This window comes from Schistocerca cancellata, chromosome 10 (assembly GCF_023864275.1).
Source record: "Schistocerca cancellata isolate TAMUIC-IGC-003103 chromosome 10, iqSchCanc2.1, whole genome shotgun sequence".
Lineage (NCBI taxonomy): Eukaryota > Metazoa > Arthropoda > Insecta > Orthoptera > Acrididae > Schistocerca > Schistocerca cancellata.
The window spans coordinates 121,837,510-121,852,115 of NC_064635.1; the positions used below are offsets into that span (position 1 = coordinate 121,837,510).

Consider the following 14,606-nt stretch of genomic DNA (forward strand, 5'->3'; position numbering starts at 1 on the left):
TGAACACTGTTATGTACCAACCATTTATCACTGTGAAAATTAAAGGTGAAACAAGCATTCTGATAAACAACGAAATCTTGTTTCTCAATAAAACGTGCAGTAGCACAGATTTGTAAAACGTTTTTAATGTCCAACACGTTATTACCTAAAACGAAAAGCAGATTGGTACAAGATGTTAGTATTATTTTTATTTCACAATATCAAGCATAATTTCAACAAAAAATGAATTCCAATCACAATGATGTCTTGCAACCAATCAATGCTACTGTGGCTTTGGATGGAAAATATGGCCAAGTGTCACTGCATCAGATAACCACATTTTACAATAAGGCAAAAGGAAAGAGAAAGGAAAAACTAAAGTCTTTGTTGCAGATACAATTCTGGAATTCTTGGATGCTCTGAAATCCCTGTGCCAAAGTACTTCACCACCCCGCTAGAGGACAGGGGAAAAAAATGACACAGGCTACTGATAAAGTGGAAGTGTGTTGCTCCACATCGTTTTAGCTGGTCTAGCTGCGTGCAACTGCACAGAGACACATAGATCTCAATGTGTACCAGATATGTACATATAAAACGAAGAGACATTAACTATTTAACTTCACTTTTTAGATGAGATAATGAAAACTTTATCACTACTCCCTGTGACCCTGCAGGGTCACAGATATTGCAATCACACAAGATGCGAGATTTCACAAGTACTTTTTAAGCTGTTTCTCCTCTTCAGCTACTTATAGTACAATCACAGCATTACCAGTATTAACCACTGTGCACTCACAGTCCATTTTCATGTGGCACTTACGCATACAGTGGGCATTGTGAATCTCTGGGGAAATACATAAGTATAGAATGGCCGCTTGTGTGGAGAACTAGGTGCATTTGCATGTTGCTGCAATCTGATAAATGTTGCAAATTTATGTTTTCGTCACCAGTGTGCAATCACGAGTGTTCCTTCAACATGGTGATGATTCTGCCTCTCTTATGACACACTGGACAGCTTTATAGGCGTTCACTGGTGTGCAGCTGCGAATGCTGCTTGAGTGTCGAGCTACGAGTGAATGTCTTGTTGCAAACGACACACCTGTGTGGGCGTTCACTACTGTGCGATCGTAAATGCTGATAAAATGCCGAATTACGAGCGAATGTCTTGTTGCAAACGCCACAGGTGTAGGGGCGTTCGCCAGTGTGCACTCGCAAATGATCCATCAGATTATTTTTGACAATGAAAGTCTTGTTGCAAACGCCACAGATGTAGGGGCGCTGGCCAGTGTGCACCCGCATATGATCCCTCAGTTTTCTTTTGACAATGAAAGTCTTGTTGCAAATGCCACAGATGTAGGGGCGTTCGCCAGTGTGCACCCGCAAATGATCCCTCAATTTACTTTTGACAATGAAACTTTTGTTGCAAATGTCACAGATGTAGGGACGTTCGCCAGTGTGCAACAGTAAATGATGCTTCAGTGCATGATTATGTGCGAATGTCTTGTTGCAAACACCACAGCTGTATGGACGTTCACCAGTGTGCAATCGTGAATGCTGCTTCAGTGCCGAATTTCGAGCGAATGTCTGATTGCAAACGCTACAGCTGTAGGGGCGTTCACCGCTGTGCACTCTAATGTGCCTCTTCAAATCGGAACTCTTTGTGAAAGTTTTGTGACACATGCTACACGATTGCGTAAGTTCATGTCTGTTCAAGTGCGTGTGCTCCTTCAGTTCCAACTGTGCAAATGTCGTTTTGCAGATGCCACATCTGTGCCCCACATATCTAGCACAAATTTTATTCCCACAGGATGCTTCCTGCTTGGTGCTGCACTGCAGCCTGTCGCCTGTTCCTGAAGCCAGTGGAATGCAGGTAATCAAACCTACACTGTCATCATTAGTCTTGTCATCCTCTGCACCAACATGGATAGCACTGCAGAAAGTGGAGAAAACTGTGTCAGAAACTATTGTGATAACAGTGCAAGCATGGTGATGAAAAATTATATTAACAAATGCGAGATTAGGAAATGTCTCAAAAGTTCCAGTAAACTATGTTAAAAGTAAGAGCACAATGTCTTGAATTTATATAATTTTTAGGCCCTTTTCATGAAGCAGCAAAGGGAGTTGACTTCCTTTGAGGCACCACTTTAAAATCCAAAACCTTCTAAATTTGTCAGAGAGTATTACACAGAAGTTAAATGTAGGCAGATTCACTGAAAGAGGGATTACTGAAAAGTGAAACACCAGGATAACACTGACAACAATAATTACTCCAGCAGATGTAAAAAAGTAACTGAGACTGATTACAGAACTCTAATGCATATTACATGAAATTCTACATCAACATATATATTCTGCAAGCTTTGGATGGTGTGTGATGGGTGCTTAACTTTGGATATTCCTTTTATCTTAGCTCAGTGATATGATGCAACAGGTTTAGGCTATTGTCATAGCTGTCCTACCATCTAGAAGTCACTGGTCTTAAAAACAAATGAGCGACTTTGCTTAGTTTATTATAAACAATTCCACCTAGATCGTGGAGAAGAGGCTGAATAAAAACACTGACAGAGTGATGGACCATGGAAGGAATGTTGCGCTATAGGGAACGTAAGTCAACCTTGAAGGTGTTTGGAAAAAAACTATTTGAATGACAGTAGGAGGTAAGACAAAATTCAAATTAGAGTCTGGTTGAAATCTGCGTAAGTATTCATCCTGCCGGCCGCGGTGGTCTAGTGGTTCTGGCGCTGCTGTCCGGAACCGCGGGACTGCTACGGTCGCAGGTTCGAATCCTGCCTCGGGCATGGGTGTGTGTGATGTCCTTAGGTTAGTTAGGTTTAAGTAGTTCTAAGTTCTAGGGGACATATGACTTAAGATGTTGAGTCCCATAGTGCTCAGAGCCATTTGAACCATTTTTTTATTCATCCTGAAAACAAAATCGAAACTTAAAGTAGCACTGAGGTCAACAGACAATAATATATAAAAAGAATCTAGACTATTTGTGTTGTTTAAATTCTAAGTATTACATTCACAATGTTGATGTGTTACTATATTTATTCACCCAATATCATCAACTAATTTGATTAAAATGGGCTATTAGTTTTACCAATGCCCACACCCACTTGCACCCAAAGAACAATGGTCATCAAAATGATCAAGGTAAAAAGTAATTCTTTCTGATGGTACTACATTCTACAAAATCGAAAGTAATATAAATACATATCTTAACTGACAACTTGAAGAAAATATATCAAACTAGTAACTATCAAATAATTAATACAATATAATCTATAAATTAAGAAGTATCACACATAAATACTTGAATATCCACTTCTGGATTGTCAGACGCTATTTTGTAGTTCATATGATCTAATCTGTGCTTTGAAAATATGAGACTGTGTGTAAGATAGCCTGTTTGAATATTTTCTTATGCTGGGCTGATAATTGATCCAATATCCTCCTGTTCTCTTTATTTCTACAGTTTTCCAAACAAATTTCAGGGTTGTAATGCTTGCTTACTCTCTGTGTTTACATAAAACAATCAAACTGTGCACGACCAAATGTTTCTTGTTGTTTTGTTTTAGAGAACAAAAACAACTAGGGTCTTACGCACCTATGTCAGAATCATAGATCATGAAAATGACAAAATGACTTAGTCGACAGAATGAAAGACAGCTAAAAACAGGGACTTGTAAAAAGGTCCATAAAATACGCAATAGAGACAATGGAGGTCCTGAAATAAAAATTAAATGTCCTTTGCCATATTGCTACGATGGACAAAAAGTAAAAAAAGCAGTTGACAGCCCAGGCATCATTTGCTACAATGGCCGATAACTCAGACACCAATCAAAAATGAGAATGTAAGTGGTTAAAAAAAGGGTATTCCATAAGAAAATGGCGAACCGTTAAAGGCTGAGGGCAATGTGCACAAAGATGTGGGGATCACCACTTAACAAATGCCGATTGCTAAAAAGACAGTGCCCAATACACAATCTAGCTACAATGATCTCCTCGTGGTGAGAGGGCCGAAAGGAAGTCGTCCAAGCTGCTGGGAGTAGCTTAATTCCCTGGAGCTTGTTGCCATGAAGGAAAGACCAGTGCTGATGCCAAAGTGACACCACCTGCTGACCAATGGCAACACAGAGATCATTGAGGCGAATGGAAGAACTAACAGGCCAAGGTGCAAGGACTGCTGCCTTGGCAGTAGTGTCAGTGGACTGGTTTCCGATCAGACTGACGTGGCCAGGGACCCAGATAAACATCACAGTGGCTCCATCAAGAGTGAGCAAGTGAAAGCTTTCCTGAACCTGTTGCACCATGGGATGGATGCTCTACGGCACACAGAGACTCTGAAGGGCAATGAGTCAGAGAACATGACAAATTGAAAAGCCTGTCACTAGATGTACTGGGTGGCCTGAAATAGGACGAAGAGCTCCGCTATAAATACTGAGCAGTGTTCTGGAAGCTGATTCCGAAAATCGTCGGCGCCAATGACGAAGGCACACCCAACATCACAGTCAGCCTGAGACCCATCAGCGAATACAAATGTACTATTACGGAGTTCCGTGCGAAAGTCGTGAAACTTACAGCACTAGAGCAAGGCTTGAGTAGTGTCCTTAGGAAACAAATGAAGTCCAAGGTGAACACGGGCCACAGCATGAAGCCAAGATGGTGAAGGGTTCACACACACTGGGAATGTGTCAGGTAATGTGAAGTTAAACTGCCTGAGCAATAGTCGAAAACGAACTCCAAGAGGTAACAGAGAGGAGGCGATCAAAGTAGTCACTGAAGAAAGAGACATAGGATGGGTGGCTGGGCATGGCAGACAAACAGCATGCATATCTGCCGAGGAAAAAATTACAGTGGTATCACAGAGGTAGTTCAGAAGCTTCTGCAAGCAGACCCTCAACTGGACCCATATAAAAGGCGACAGTGGCCAAACAGATGCCACGATGGTGGACTGTATTGAGACGGCATAAGATGGACGGACGTGCAGATGTATAAACAAAAGACCCATAGTGTAGTTTCGAATGAACGAGGGACTGGTACAAAGGGAGGAGGATGATCTTATCTGCTCCCAAAATACCGCTGAGTACACGTAGCACACTGAGGGACATCGTACAGTGGGCAGCCACGGAGAATTTTCCTACCGAGCGTGAGCCACAGGAATGTCGTAGTTTCAGTGAACTGAAGAGCAACAGGCCCAAGATTCAAAGATGACGGAAGAAACCCATTGCGCCGCCAGAAATTCACACAAACGGTTTGTAAATAGAAAAGTGAAAGCCACTGTCGATGCTCAATAAGCAAAGACGATCGAGACAATGCAGAAGACGCCACTCAAGGAGGGAAGTCCTTGGAGAACTGCAACAGATGGCAAAATCGTAAACAAAAATAAGAGCCGGAGATGCCCAACGGAAGACAGACCGTAATAGGGTTATTGGCGATAGCAAAGAGGACAACAAGGTAAAACGCACACGTACCTTCAAAACTCGGTCTTTTTAAAATTCCTGAAGGAGATATGACATGCGTCTTCAAAAGCCCCACATGTAGAGACTAGAGAGGATACCAATCTCCCAGTGTATCGTATGCTTTCTCTAAATCGAGAAACACGGCCACAGTCTGGTATTTATGCAGAAAACCATTCATGACATGGGTTGACAAAGTGATGAGATGGTCAACTGCAGAACAGCTTGCTCGAAATCGACACTGTGCAGTGGTTAGTAAATCCAAATGTTTATTCTGGTACCCACATTAAATGGCACACATCAGACGCTTCCCACAATGACAAAGCGTGGACCCACGACTACTGAGGAAAAGGTACTCCTGTTTTCGGCTGAAAGAGCCTTATTTTTAATACTGATTCAACATTAGCTAACATATGAGTGGTTATATCAGGATTTTTGTCTACTGGGTTGAGATCTGGACACTACAGTGATATATCTTACTCCACATTTTACTACTTATTTGTTGATCTAGTACAAATTTCAATTGTCGAGAATCCCTCTACTTTCAACATTAATTCGAAATTTTATTTTTAACCATATATTGCAGCACAAAGCGACACTGTTACAAGAACTGGAACCGAAAAACACCTAACAACACTAACTCTGCTGTGCATGTAACAATGGTTTGCAGAGTACATATCTAAATGTACGAGGGTCACCCAATATGGAACTTTCCCTACTTTATTTCTCATAAAAGGTGGTTGTGACATGTGATGGATGTGCGCTCAGATGGTATGTGTTGACAATACTAAAACCGACTTACAACGAACACCGCAGTATCTTGGCAGTAAGCTGCCAATCAGCATGGAGTTACCACTACAAAGTGTGTCCACATATATGCTGTGCTCTGTCATTCGTTCCTGCATGGAAACTAATATCCACTGTCGATATCCATGGAGTTAACTTCTGACTATGAGGAACGTTGTATGAGCACTGTAATGGGGATGAGTCATGAGTCATCCGACTCCTGAGACAAAATGTCAGAGCATCGTGTGGAAGAAAGAAGGGACAAAAAAAGGCAAACGTAACACATTCAGCATGGGAACTTGTGGAAACAATTTTTTGGAACTGTCAGGGGGTGTTATTCGTTCATCGCCTCCCTTGCAACACTACAGTGAATGCAGTGAGATACTGTAATTTCTTGAGAAACCTGTGAGCTGTCAGCAAAATAAAACGTCGTGGATTTTTGCTGTTCCCTTCCTTTATGACCATGCTCTGCCTCATGCAGCTCGGCTCACCCTGATAGGGCTCATAAGATTTAATTGGAAAGTGTTCCCACATCCTCCATGCTCACCAGACCTTTCCCAAAGTGATTTTCACATTTTTCGCGCAACTCAAATATCATCTTGGAGGTAAGCACTTCGACATCAATGATGAATTCAGATCTACAGTGAACAGCTGGTTACAAGCACAGGAGCTCACCTGTCACAACACTCGTTTGGAAAAACTTGTGAATGTTAATTAACATGCTTGGAACAACTTTGCGATTATGTAGAAAAGTGACAGAAGCATTGTATAGTGTCAATAAAATTATTTCAGCATGATAAATTGTGTGTAGAATTTTTATAAAATAGTGAAACTTACTTACTGGATGTTCCTCTTAGAAATGATGATTCTCTGACAGCCGAGGATGGTCTCACAAAATTGAGTCTGACTACCGAGGCAAGCTGAATTCTTCTGCTGATAGATGTGAGTGTGTCTCCTCGATACTTAATCGTTTATTATATATTAATGTAGCTCTTGCTTTCTGGACATTAGATATAACAAAATCTGGTAAAGGCATCACATTCAACATCTGCAGGTGGATTCAGATCTGGTTACCTATTACGAGGAAATTATCTTTTTTATATAAGGGTCTGCAGCCACTGTAATCTTCTTGTATGGTGTCATTTTGCTGAGTAGTTTGATGTTCTCTTCTAAAATAGCCACTTTATTTGTTAATTCACAAATATTACAAACATCTATGTGGAGGAAGCAACACATGATGATGTCCATAATAATAATAATATTTACTATTACTGTTTTTATGAAAACCTACTTTTACATGACATCATGGAACCTGTGGATTAATGCAGTTTTGTAAAGATAGTAAATCTGCTACTGCAAGCAACAAAGATGTTACGAACCTCACAAAAACAATTTCCTCCTGCTGAAGCAGGTGATAATGTACGAATACAAGTCCCTGATGTCGACCGTGGTCGCACAGATAGCCGAAATGTGTTAGCGGTTGTTGTTGGAATAGAAGACTCCGACTTCTATAAACGGGCAAATAAAAATGGTACCCTCAAGCAGCTTTACACACGTAATCAGTTCGTAATTTGTAAAGAAAAGTTACTTTCCATAGATGAGATTTCTTTTCAAGAAATGTCGCTGAGAGAAGCAGCTGCAGCTAATTCGAGAAGCGGAGGACAAGGCTATACACGTTGTCATTGCAAAAGGAAGTGTTCCACAAATAAATGCAGTTGTAAAAGCAAGGGACTCTTGTGCAATTCAAAGTGTCATAATAGTTTAAGTTGTTGCAATAAATAAGATTTGAATCACATTAGTAAGTAATTTTTTATAACTATTATTTTCTTTTCTCATGTAGGATGTACGGTGTATTTTAAATTCATGGTCATTCCTATCAGAAAGAGGGGCGAAAAAGTTACGTCACCCTTGTGACGTTTTATAGCTACTGAAATACGGAGAAGAAAATACAAATCTGCAACATGTTCAACATTCACCATTATTGCATGGTGAATGTCAATATTAAGGGTAGGCCTATTTAGCTAATATTTCGGACATACACTAAGCGACTATGTGAATGTTGACATTCACCGGTGAAAGACGACATTCTCCAGATTTCGGTGTTTCACTGTAACATATGCACAAAATATGAACAAAGTTTTCGGACTATAGGAAAGGTCCATAAGAATAATAAACAAAAATAGTAGTTGAGCTCATGTAAAGATCCGTTCTTAAACACGCATATTTTAACTAAACCATGTGAGTGCATTTGATAAAGACTACACAGACAGCTCAACCATGGAACGAAAGCTAGACTGAACTTACATTTAGCAACAAGGAATAAACATACAACTCAAAGCAGAATTTTCTACCACAGGCTAAAACTCTACAAAAAGTTGCACAAAGAGCTTCAAGAGCTTACTAAACCAGGGTGGTGACAACTGTCCTCTCACAAGTAAAGATACATAGTTGTTGGCTCATGAAAGACACCATGATCCAGGATGATGTGTTTTACATTGAACCAATATTTCCAACAATGGGAGGTATCTGTAATTTCCAAACTCATGGGAAATTTGATGTTCCAATGAATGGAATTCACAATTTTACCACAGGTTCATGTAAGTAACTACGAAGAGTTGGCATTCTCCAGCCCTGTAGATACTAATTAATTAATTACAGGAACACAAGCTGTGGGCAGAATAGGAGAACATGGCTGCATGTTTCACAGCAGATCAAGGGTGTAAACATTACAGGTCTGGTACCGGGCGCCGCGGAATTTGAATCCGTGCCAGACGTCATGGTCGTCGAAGACCCATAGAGGTCTCTGCACCATCGCACCGTAAGCTATGGCAGCGCGCGCCTCCTGGCCCACTTTTAGTGTGACGACGCCACAATCGAACACGTGGTTACAGCGACCAATAGTGCCCCCCCCCTCCCCATAGTGTACTTAAGCGCCTGCCTCACGCTCAGCCAGCCAGTCTAATCTCACGTATGTCTGTTGACACCTCACCTCGCGTTAGACAGCTTATTTCCTTGTTCTGTGTACGAGTGGACATGTTTGTTTCCTTGTGACTCCATTGTTTGATCTTGTTGTATTGATATGGTCCTTCGTTGGTCGTGTTCGTCCACTCCCGTTGTGTTGTTGTTCGCGGCCTCGCTGCGAGTCCCGCCATGCTTTCCGACATTGCTACCAAGCAACCATTCTGCTCGCAGTTACAACAACAGGCACCTGTCACCAGTGTTCAGTATTCTGTGAATACATGTGTACATCGTTATTTGCTGTGACAAAGCACACAATATGAAGCTGTGAGACAACCCTTGCACTAAATGACAAAGAAGAGATATAAGAAAAAAATTGTACAATACCGTTCTGGTTCACTGCTGCTACTTCTTGGCTCCACTTCATGTTTGAGCTCCTGAAAAAAGGATTAAGAGAAACTGCAATAACTGTACAATGCACTAACTACTTTTCACCCTTTAGTACAGATGGTTAATTGTTTTTGGATTTGTCAGTATTTCTCAACCATATTTCCTCACAAAGAATACTCTTTGTTTCCCATTCCTCTGTATTCAATAGGTCTTTCTGTGTAACTTCACTCACCTTCAACTTCCATCTTAGGCAAGCATACCTAACCTCAAACCTCCCTTTTCCTCTAGTCTCCTACTTGTCTGTTTCACACTGTACATCACTCCTTCTTCTCACATACTGCTAGGTAGTTGTCACTCCTGTCTGCACGACAGCTGTTCTTCCTACCTGCAGGCTTACAATTGAAACAATTTGCAATTTGACAGTGGTGTGGTACCAAGTATAAGAGCAAATCTATTCCCCAGGATCATGCTCATGTCAAGAAATGAAGACAAACATCCTAAACACATGTTTATTGAAATTAAATATACAATCCCCCGCCCCACTCCCCCCTCCCCCTGCATTCTAAAGTTGTGACAGCTCTCTAACTTCAAATACATGCTCTCAGGTTTGGAATCCTTGTATGAACACACAAAAGTACAGGTCAACTACCACATTTCAGCTTTTTAAAATTTTCCAGGAACAGCAGGACATTTAAAAGCCCTTTAATTTCTTCTTAATTTTATCCCAAAAACAGCATCACATTTAAAAGCAATGAACAGTAAAGAGCAGCAGTGTCACATATGATGCATACAAATTAACGTCATACGCTATAGCAACAAACAATATTGTTCACTGTGAACTGAAGAAACATAGTAAGAAGTGGAACAAAACATCACCTTTTGATGCTTCATACAGAATATATACCTATAAAACCTTTTTATAACACTTCATTGGTAAAACAAAAACGAAAAGACTAGGTTTTCTCTCCCGCTGTACCAAATGCTAGGGCCCATAATAGTACATGACATGATGTATCTGTTTAATCCAACAGTAAAGTAGGAATGTTAGATGTTTAAAATATATGAAGGATTAAAGCCAGAAAGCAATGGCCATCCCAGGGAGAGGCTAGAAATGGAACCACTCCAGGGGAAAAAAACAAGTGCGTTGGTTAGAGAATGGTTTCTTTATTGGGGGGAGGGGGGTGTAGAATGCAGGGAATGCCTTTATTACAATTTAGAATAACCAGAAATAAAACAACTGATACAATATAGTACAAGTCAACAACCACATGTATGCTCACATAATTTTTTGCTTTGAAAACAACAGGACATGTAAAACCAATTAACAGTCAACAGCAGCAGCACCACAAACAGCATATATATACAAAAGTCATGAAACAAAAGTCATACCCACTATAGCAACACATATCATCAACTATTACATCCATAAAAGAATGTGGAAAGAAACCAAATTAGTATGACATTCAATGTCATCACCACCTTTCAAATTACATCATCATCGTAAACCACCTTATCACAAACAAACCTAACAGAATGTGTAACTATAAAAACTTTTTTTAAAGTTGACACTTCATTGGTGCAAACAGATGTTAAAATCTTACGTTGTGTCTCATACTGTACTAAATGCTACGCCTCATTATGGTATGAATCTATTTCATCCAACACTACAGTAGTGATGGCACATAAGTGAAATATAATACAAAGGAGTCATGCCAAAGGCAATAGCAGTTCCAGGAAGAGACAAGAACCGGAACCTTTCCTGAGAAAAGGGCTGGGGGAGGGGGTGGGGGGTTAGGGATGGAGATAGGCATGCAAGGAAATGCAGGGAAAGGAAGGAGCCAAACCAGAGGATTAATAAAAGGGGGCAACAAAGAGATATCAGAGATATCACAAATTCTGGATTACATAGATACATCATGTTGTAATATACTATTATGAGCACAGGCATTTGGTACAGTCTAAGACAAAATCTAGTGTTTCAACTTCTGTTTGTGACACTGAAGTGTCAATTTAAAAAGCTTTTATAGTTGTGCATTCTGTTAGGCTTGTTTATGATTAAGTGTTCTACAAAGATGATGTAATTCTAAAGGTGGTGGTGTTTTGAGTTTCATACTACTTTGGTTTCTTTCCACACTATTTTATGATTCACAGTGGTTGGTTTTATGTGTTGCTATAACATACGACTTTCGTCTGTATCTACTTTAAGTGGCACTGCTGTTGCTGATTATTCACAGGTTTTAAATGTCCAGCAGTTTCTGGACAAGTTTCAAAAGCTGAAATGTGGTAGCTAATTTGTATTTTTATTGTATTAATTTTTTGTCCTTGATATTTGGAAAATGTAATAAAGAAATTCCCTGCATCCTGATATGGCATTCCCTACCTGAGGTTTCCTTGTGACAGCATAGGAACTAGACTATCAGTTGTATGTTTGTCCTACCAATGTTCACAAAAAATCTTGACTTTGATACACATATATCTACAGTCTTAACATGATTTGCACGCCATTACAGAATGTACCATTTGGTCCGTTTGGTACATATACCCTGGTACGATATGCTCTGTATCCTGCAATATGCACTTCATTTTTGTAACCGTTTATTGGATAAATCATAATTTTGACTTTCCATTTCACAGGATGATTTCAAAATGGGTTCAGGTAACTCAAAACTAGTCATCAATTAAATGAAAACTGACTCTTGCATTATATATATGCAGACAACCTTCAGTCATACCTAAGAGAAAGTCCAACATACCTGTGAACAGCCATACAGCACCTAAATGCAAACTTACATGTTTTACCTGAGTGAGCGCATAACGCAGGTTCACAACTTAACTAAAGTGCAAGCAAAAATACCTATTACGCCTCATTTCACAGCATCTTTTTCGCAATTAAACCTAAGCAGCACAAAAAGAACCTTTTCTTCAGTAATTCTGAAACATTACCTAGACTGGACTAAACAAACAACTCAAGTATGTAAGAAGGTGTCACCATCACTTCATTCACTAGAAACCTATAAAAAGTATTTCCCCTCAAGTTTAAAAGAAACTCACAGTCACTAATATTGCCCATTCTTAACTATGGTGATCCTATTCTCCACGGGCTTCCATATGAGAGCTCATGTCAGTTGAAACCGGCAATGAATGCTTTTGTGCTATAGATTTGTGACAAACATTATTTCAACAATATCATTACTGCCTATGGACAGTTATCATGCATATGAGCCAATAAGCATAGATATTATGATACCATGTGTTTCCTTTATCATCTTCCCAATCGCTGCCCTTCCTCTTACTTATGTTCAACCCTCACACAGCAGAAACGAAAGGAAGATAACTACTTCGGCACTGAAGACGACTCTCGGAGTGTTAACCCACACCAACGTGACTGTCATTAATGTGCCTCATCGACAAGATTTGCCCCAGTTGTCATGTGTGAATAAGGAAGTAGAGCAGACCAACAAGGAGTACAACGCAAATCTGCAGATGACGAAGAAATTGAAGAAATGTATGATGAAATAAAAGAAATTTTTCAGATAATGAAGCGAGACGAAAATTTAATAGTCATGGGTGACTGGAATTCGGCAGAAGGAAAAGGGAGAGATGGAAACGTAGTAGGTGAATATGGACTGGGAATAAGAAATGAAAGAGGAAGCTGTCAGGTAGAATTTTGCACAGAGCACAACTTAATCATAGCTAACACTTGGTTTAAGAATCAGGAAAGAAGGTTGTATACATGGAAGATGCCTGGAGATAGTGACAGGTTTCAGATAGATTATATAATGGTAAGACAGATTTAGGCACCAGGTTTTAAATTGTAAGACATTTCCAGGGGCAGATGTGGACTCTGACCACAATCTATTGGTTATCAACTGTAGATTAAAACTGAAGAAACTGCAAAAAGGTGGGAATTTAAGGAGATGGTACCTGGATAAACTGACTAAACCAGAGGTTGTACAGAGTTTCAAGGAGAGCACAAGGGAACAATTGACAGGAATGGGGGAAAGAAATACAGTAAAAGAAGAATGGGTAACTTTGAGGGATAAAGTAGTAAAGGCAGCAGAGGATCAAGTAGGTAAAAAGACGAGGGCTAGTAGAAATCCTTGGGTGACAAAAGAAATATTGAATTTAACTGATGAAAGGGGAAAACATAAAACTGTAGTAAAGAAGCAGGCAGAAAGGAATACAAACGTCTCAAAAATGAAATCGACAGGAAGTGCAAAATTGCTAAGCAGGGATGGCTACAGGGCAACTGCACGATGTCGAGCCATGTCTCATTAGGGGTAAGATAGATTATGCCTACAGGAAAATTAAAGAGACCTTTGGAGACAAGAGAATCACTTGTATGAATATCAAGAGCTCAGATGGAAAACCAGTTCTAAGCAAAGAAGGGAAAGCAGAAGGGTGGAAGGAGTATATAGAGGGTCTATACAAGGGTGATGTACTTGAGGACAATATTATGGAAATGGAAAAGGATGTAGATGAAGATGAAATGGGAGATATGATACTGCGTGAAGAGTTTGACAGAGCACTGAAAGACCTGAGTCGAAACAAGGCCCCAGGAGTAGACAACATTCCATTAGAACTACAGACAGCCTTGGGAGAGCCATTCCTAACAAAACTCTACCATCTGGTGAGCAAGATGTAGGAGGCAGGCGAAATACCCTCAGACTTCCAGAAGAATATAATAATTCCAATCCCAAAGAAAATAGGTGTTGACAGGTGTGAAAATTACTGAACCATCAGTTTAATAAGAAAAGGCTGCAAAATAATAACACAAATTCTTTACAGACGAATGGAAAAACTGGTAGACCATACGACTTATCTTAGACAATAGGTTGAGGAAAGGCACACCTATGTTTCTCGCATTTGTAGACTCAGAGAAAGCTTTTGACAATGTTGACTGGAATACTCTCTTCCAAATTCTGAAGGTGGCAGGGGTAAAATACAGGGAATAAAAGGCTATTTACAATTTGTACAGAGACCAGATGGCAGTTATAAGAGTTGAGGGGCATGAAAGGGAAGCAGTGGCTGGGA

General features: G+C 40.0%; 1 protein-coding gene across 1 annotated transcript in view; it reads right to left on the minus strand.

The window, feature by feature from the left end:
• Window positions 1–996: 996 nt before the first annotated feature.
• The window catches only part of LOC126106185 (zinc finger protein 586-like), a 165,463-nt gene continuing 151,853 nt past the window's right edge, over window positions 997–14,606 (minus strand). The window contains exons 6-8 of the mRNA XM_049912422.1: window positions 9,570–9,619; window positions 8,295–8,331; window positions 997–2,025 (exon numbers count right to left, since the gene is read on the minus strand). Coding sequence (XP_049768379.1) covers window positions 997–2,025; window positions 8,295–8,331; window positions 9,570–9,619 — 1,116 coding nt within the window. The remainder of the gene's footprint in view (window positions 2,026–8,294; window positions 8,332–9,569; window positions 9,620–14,606) is intronic.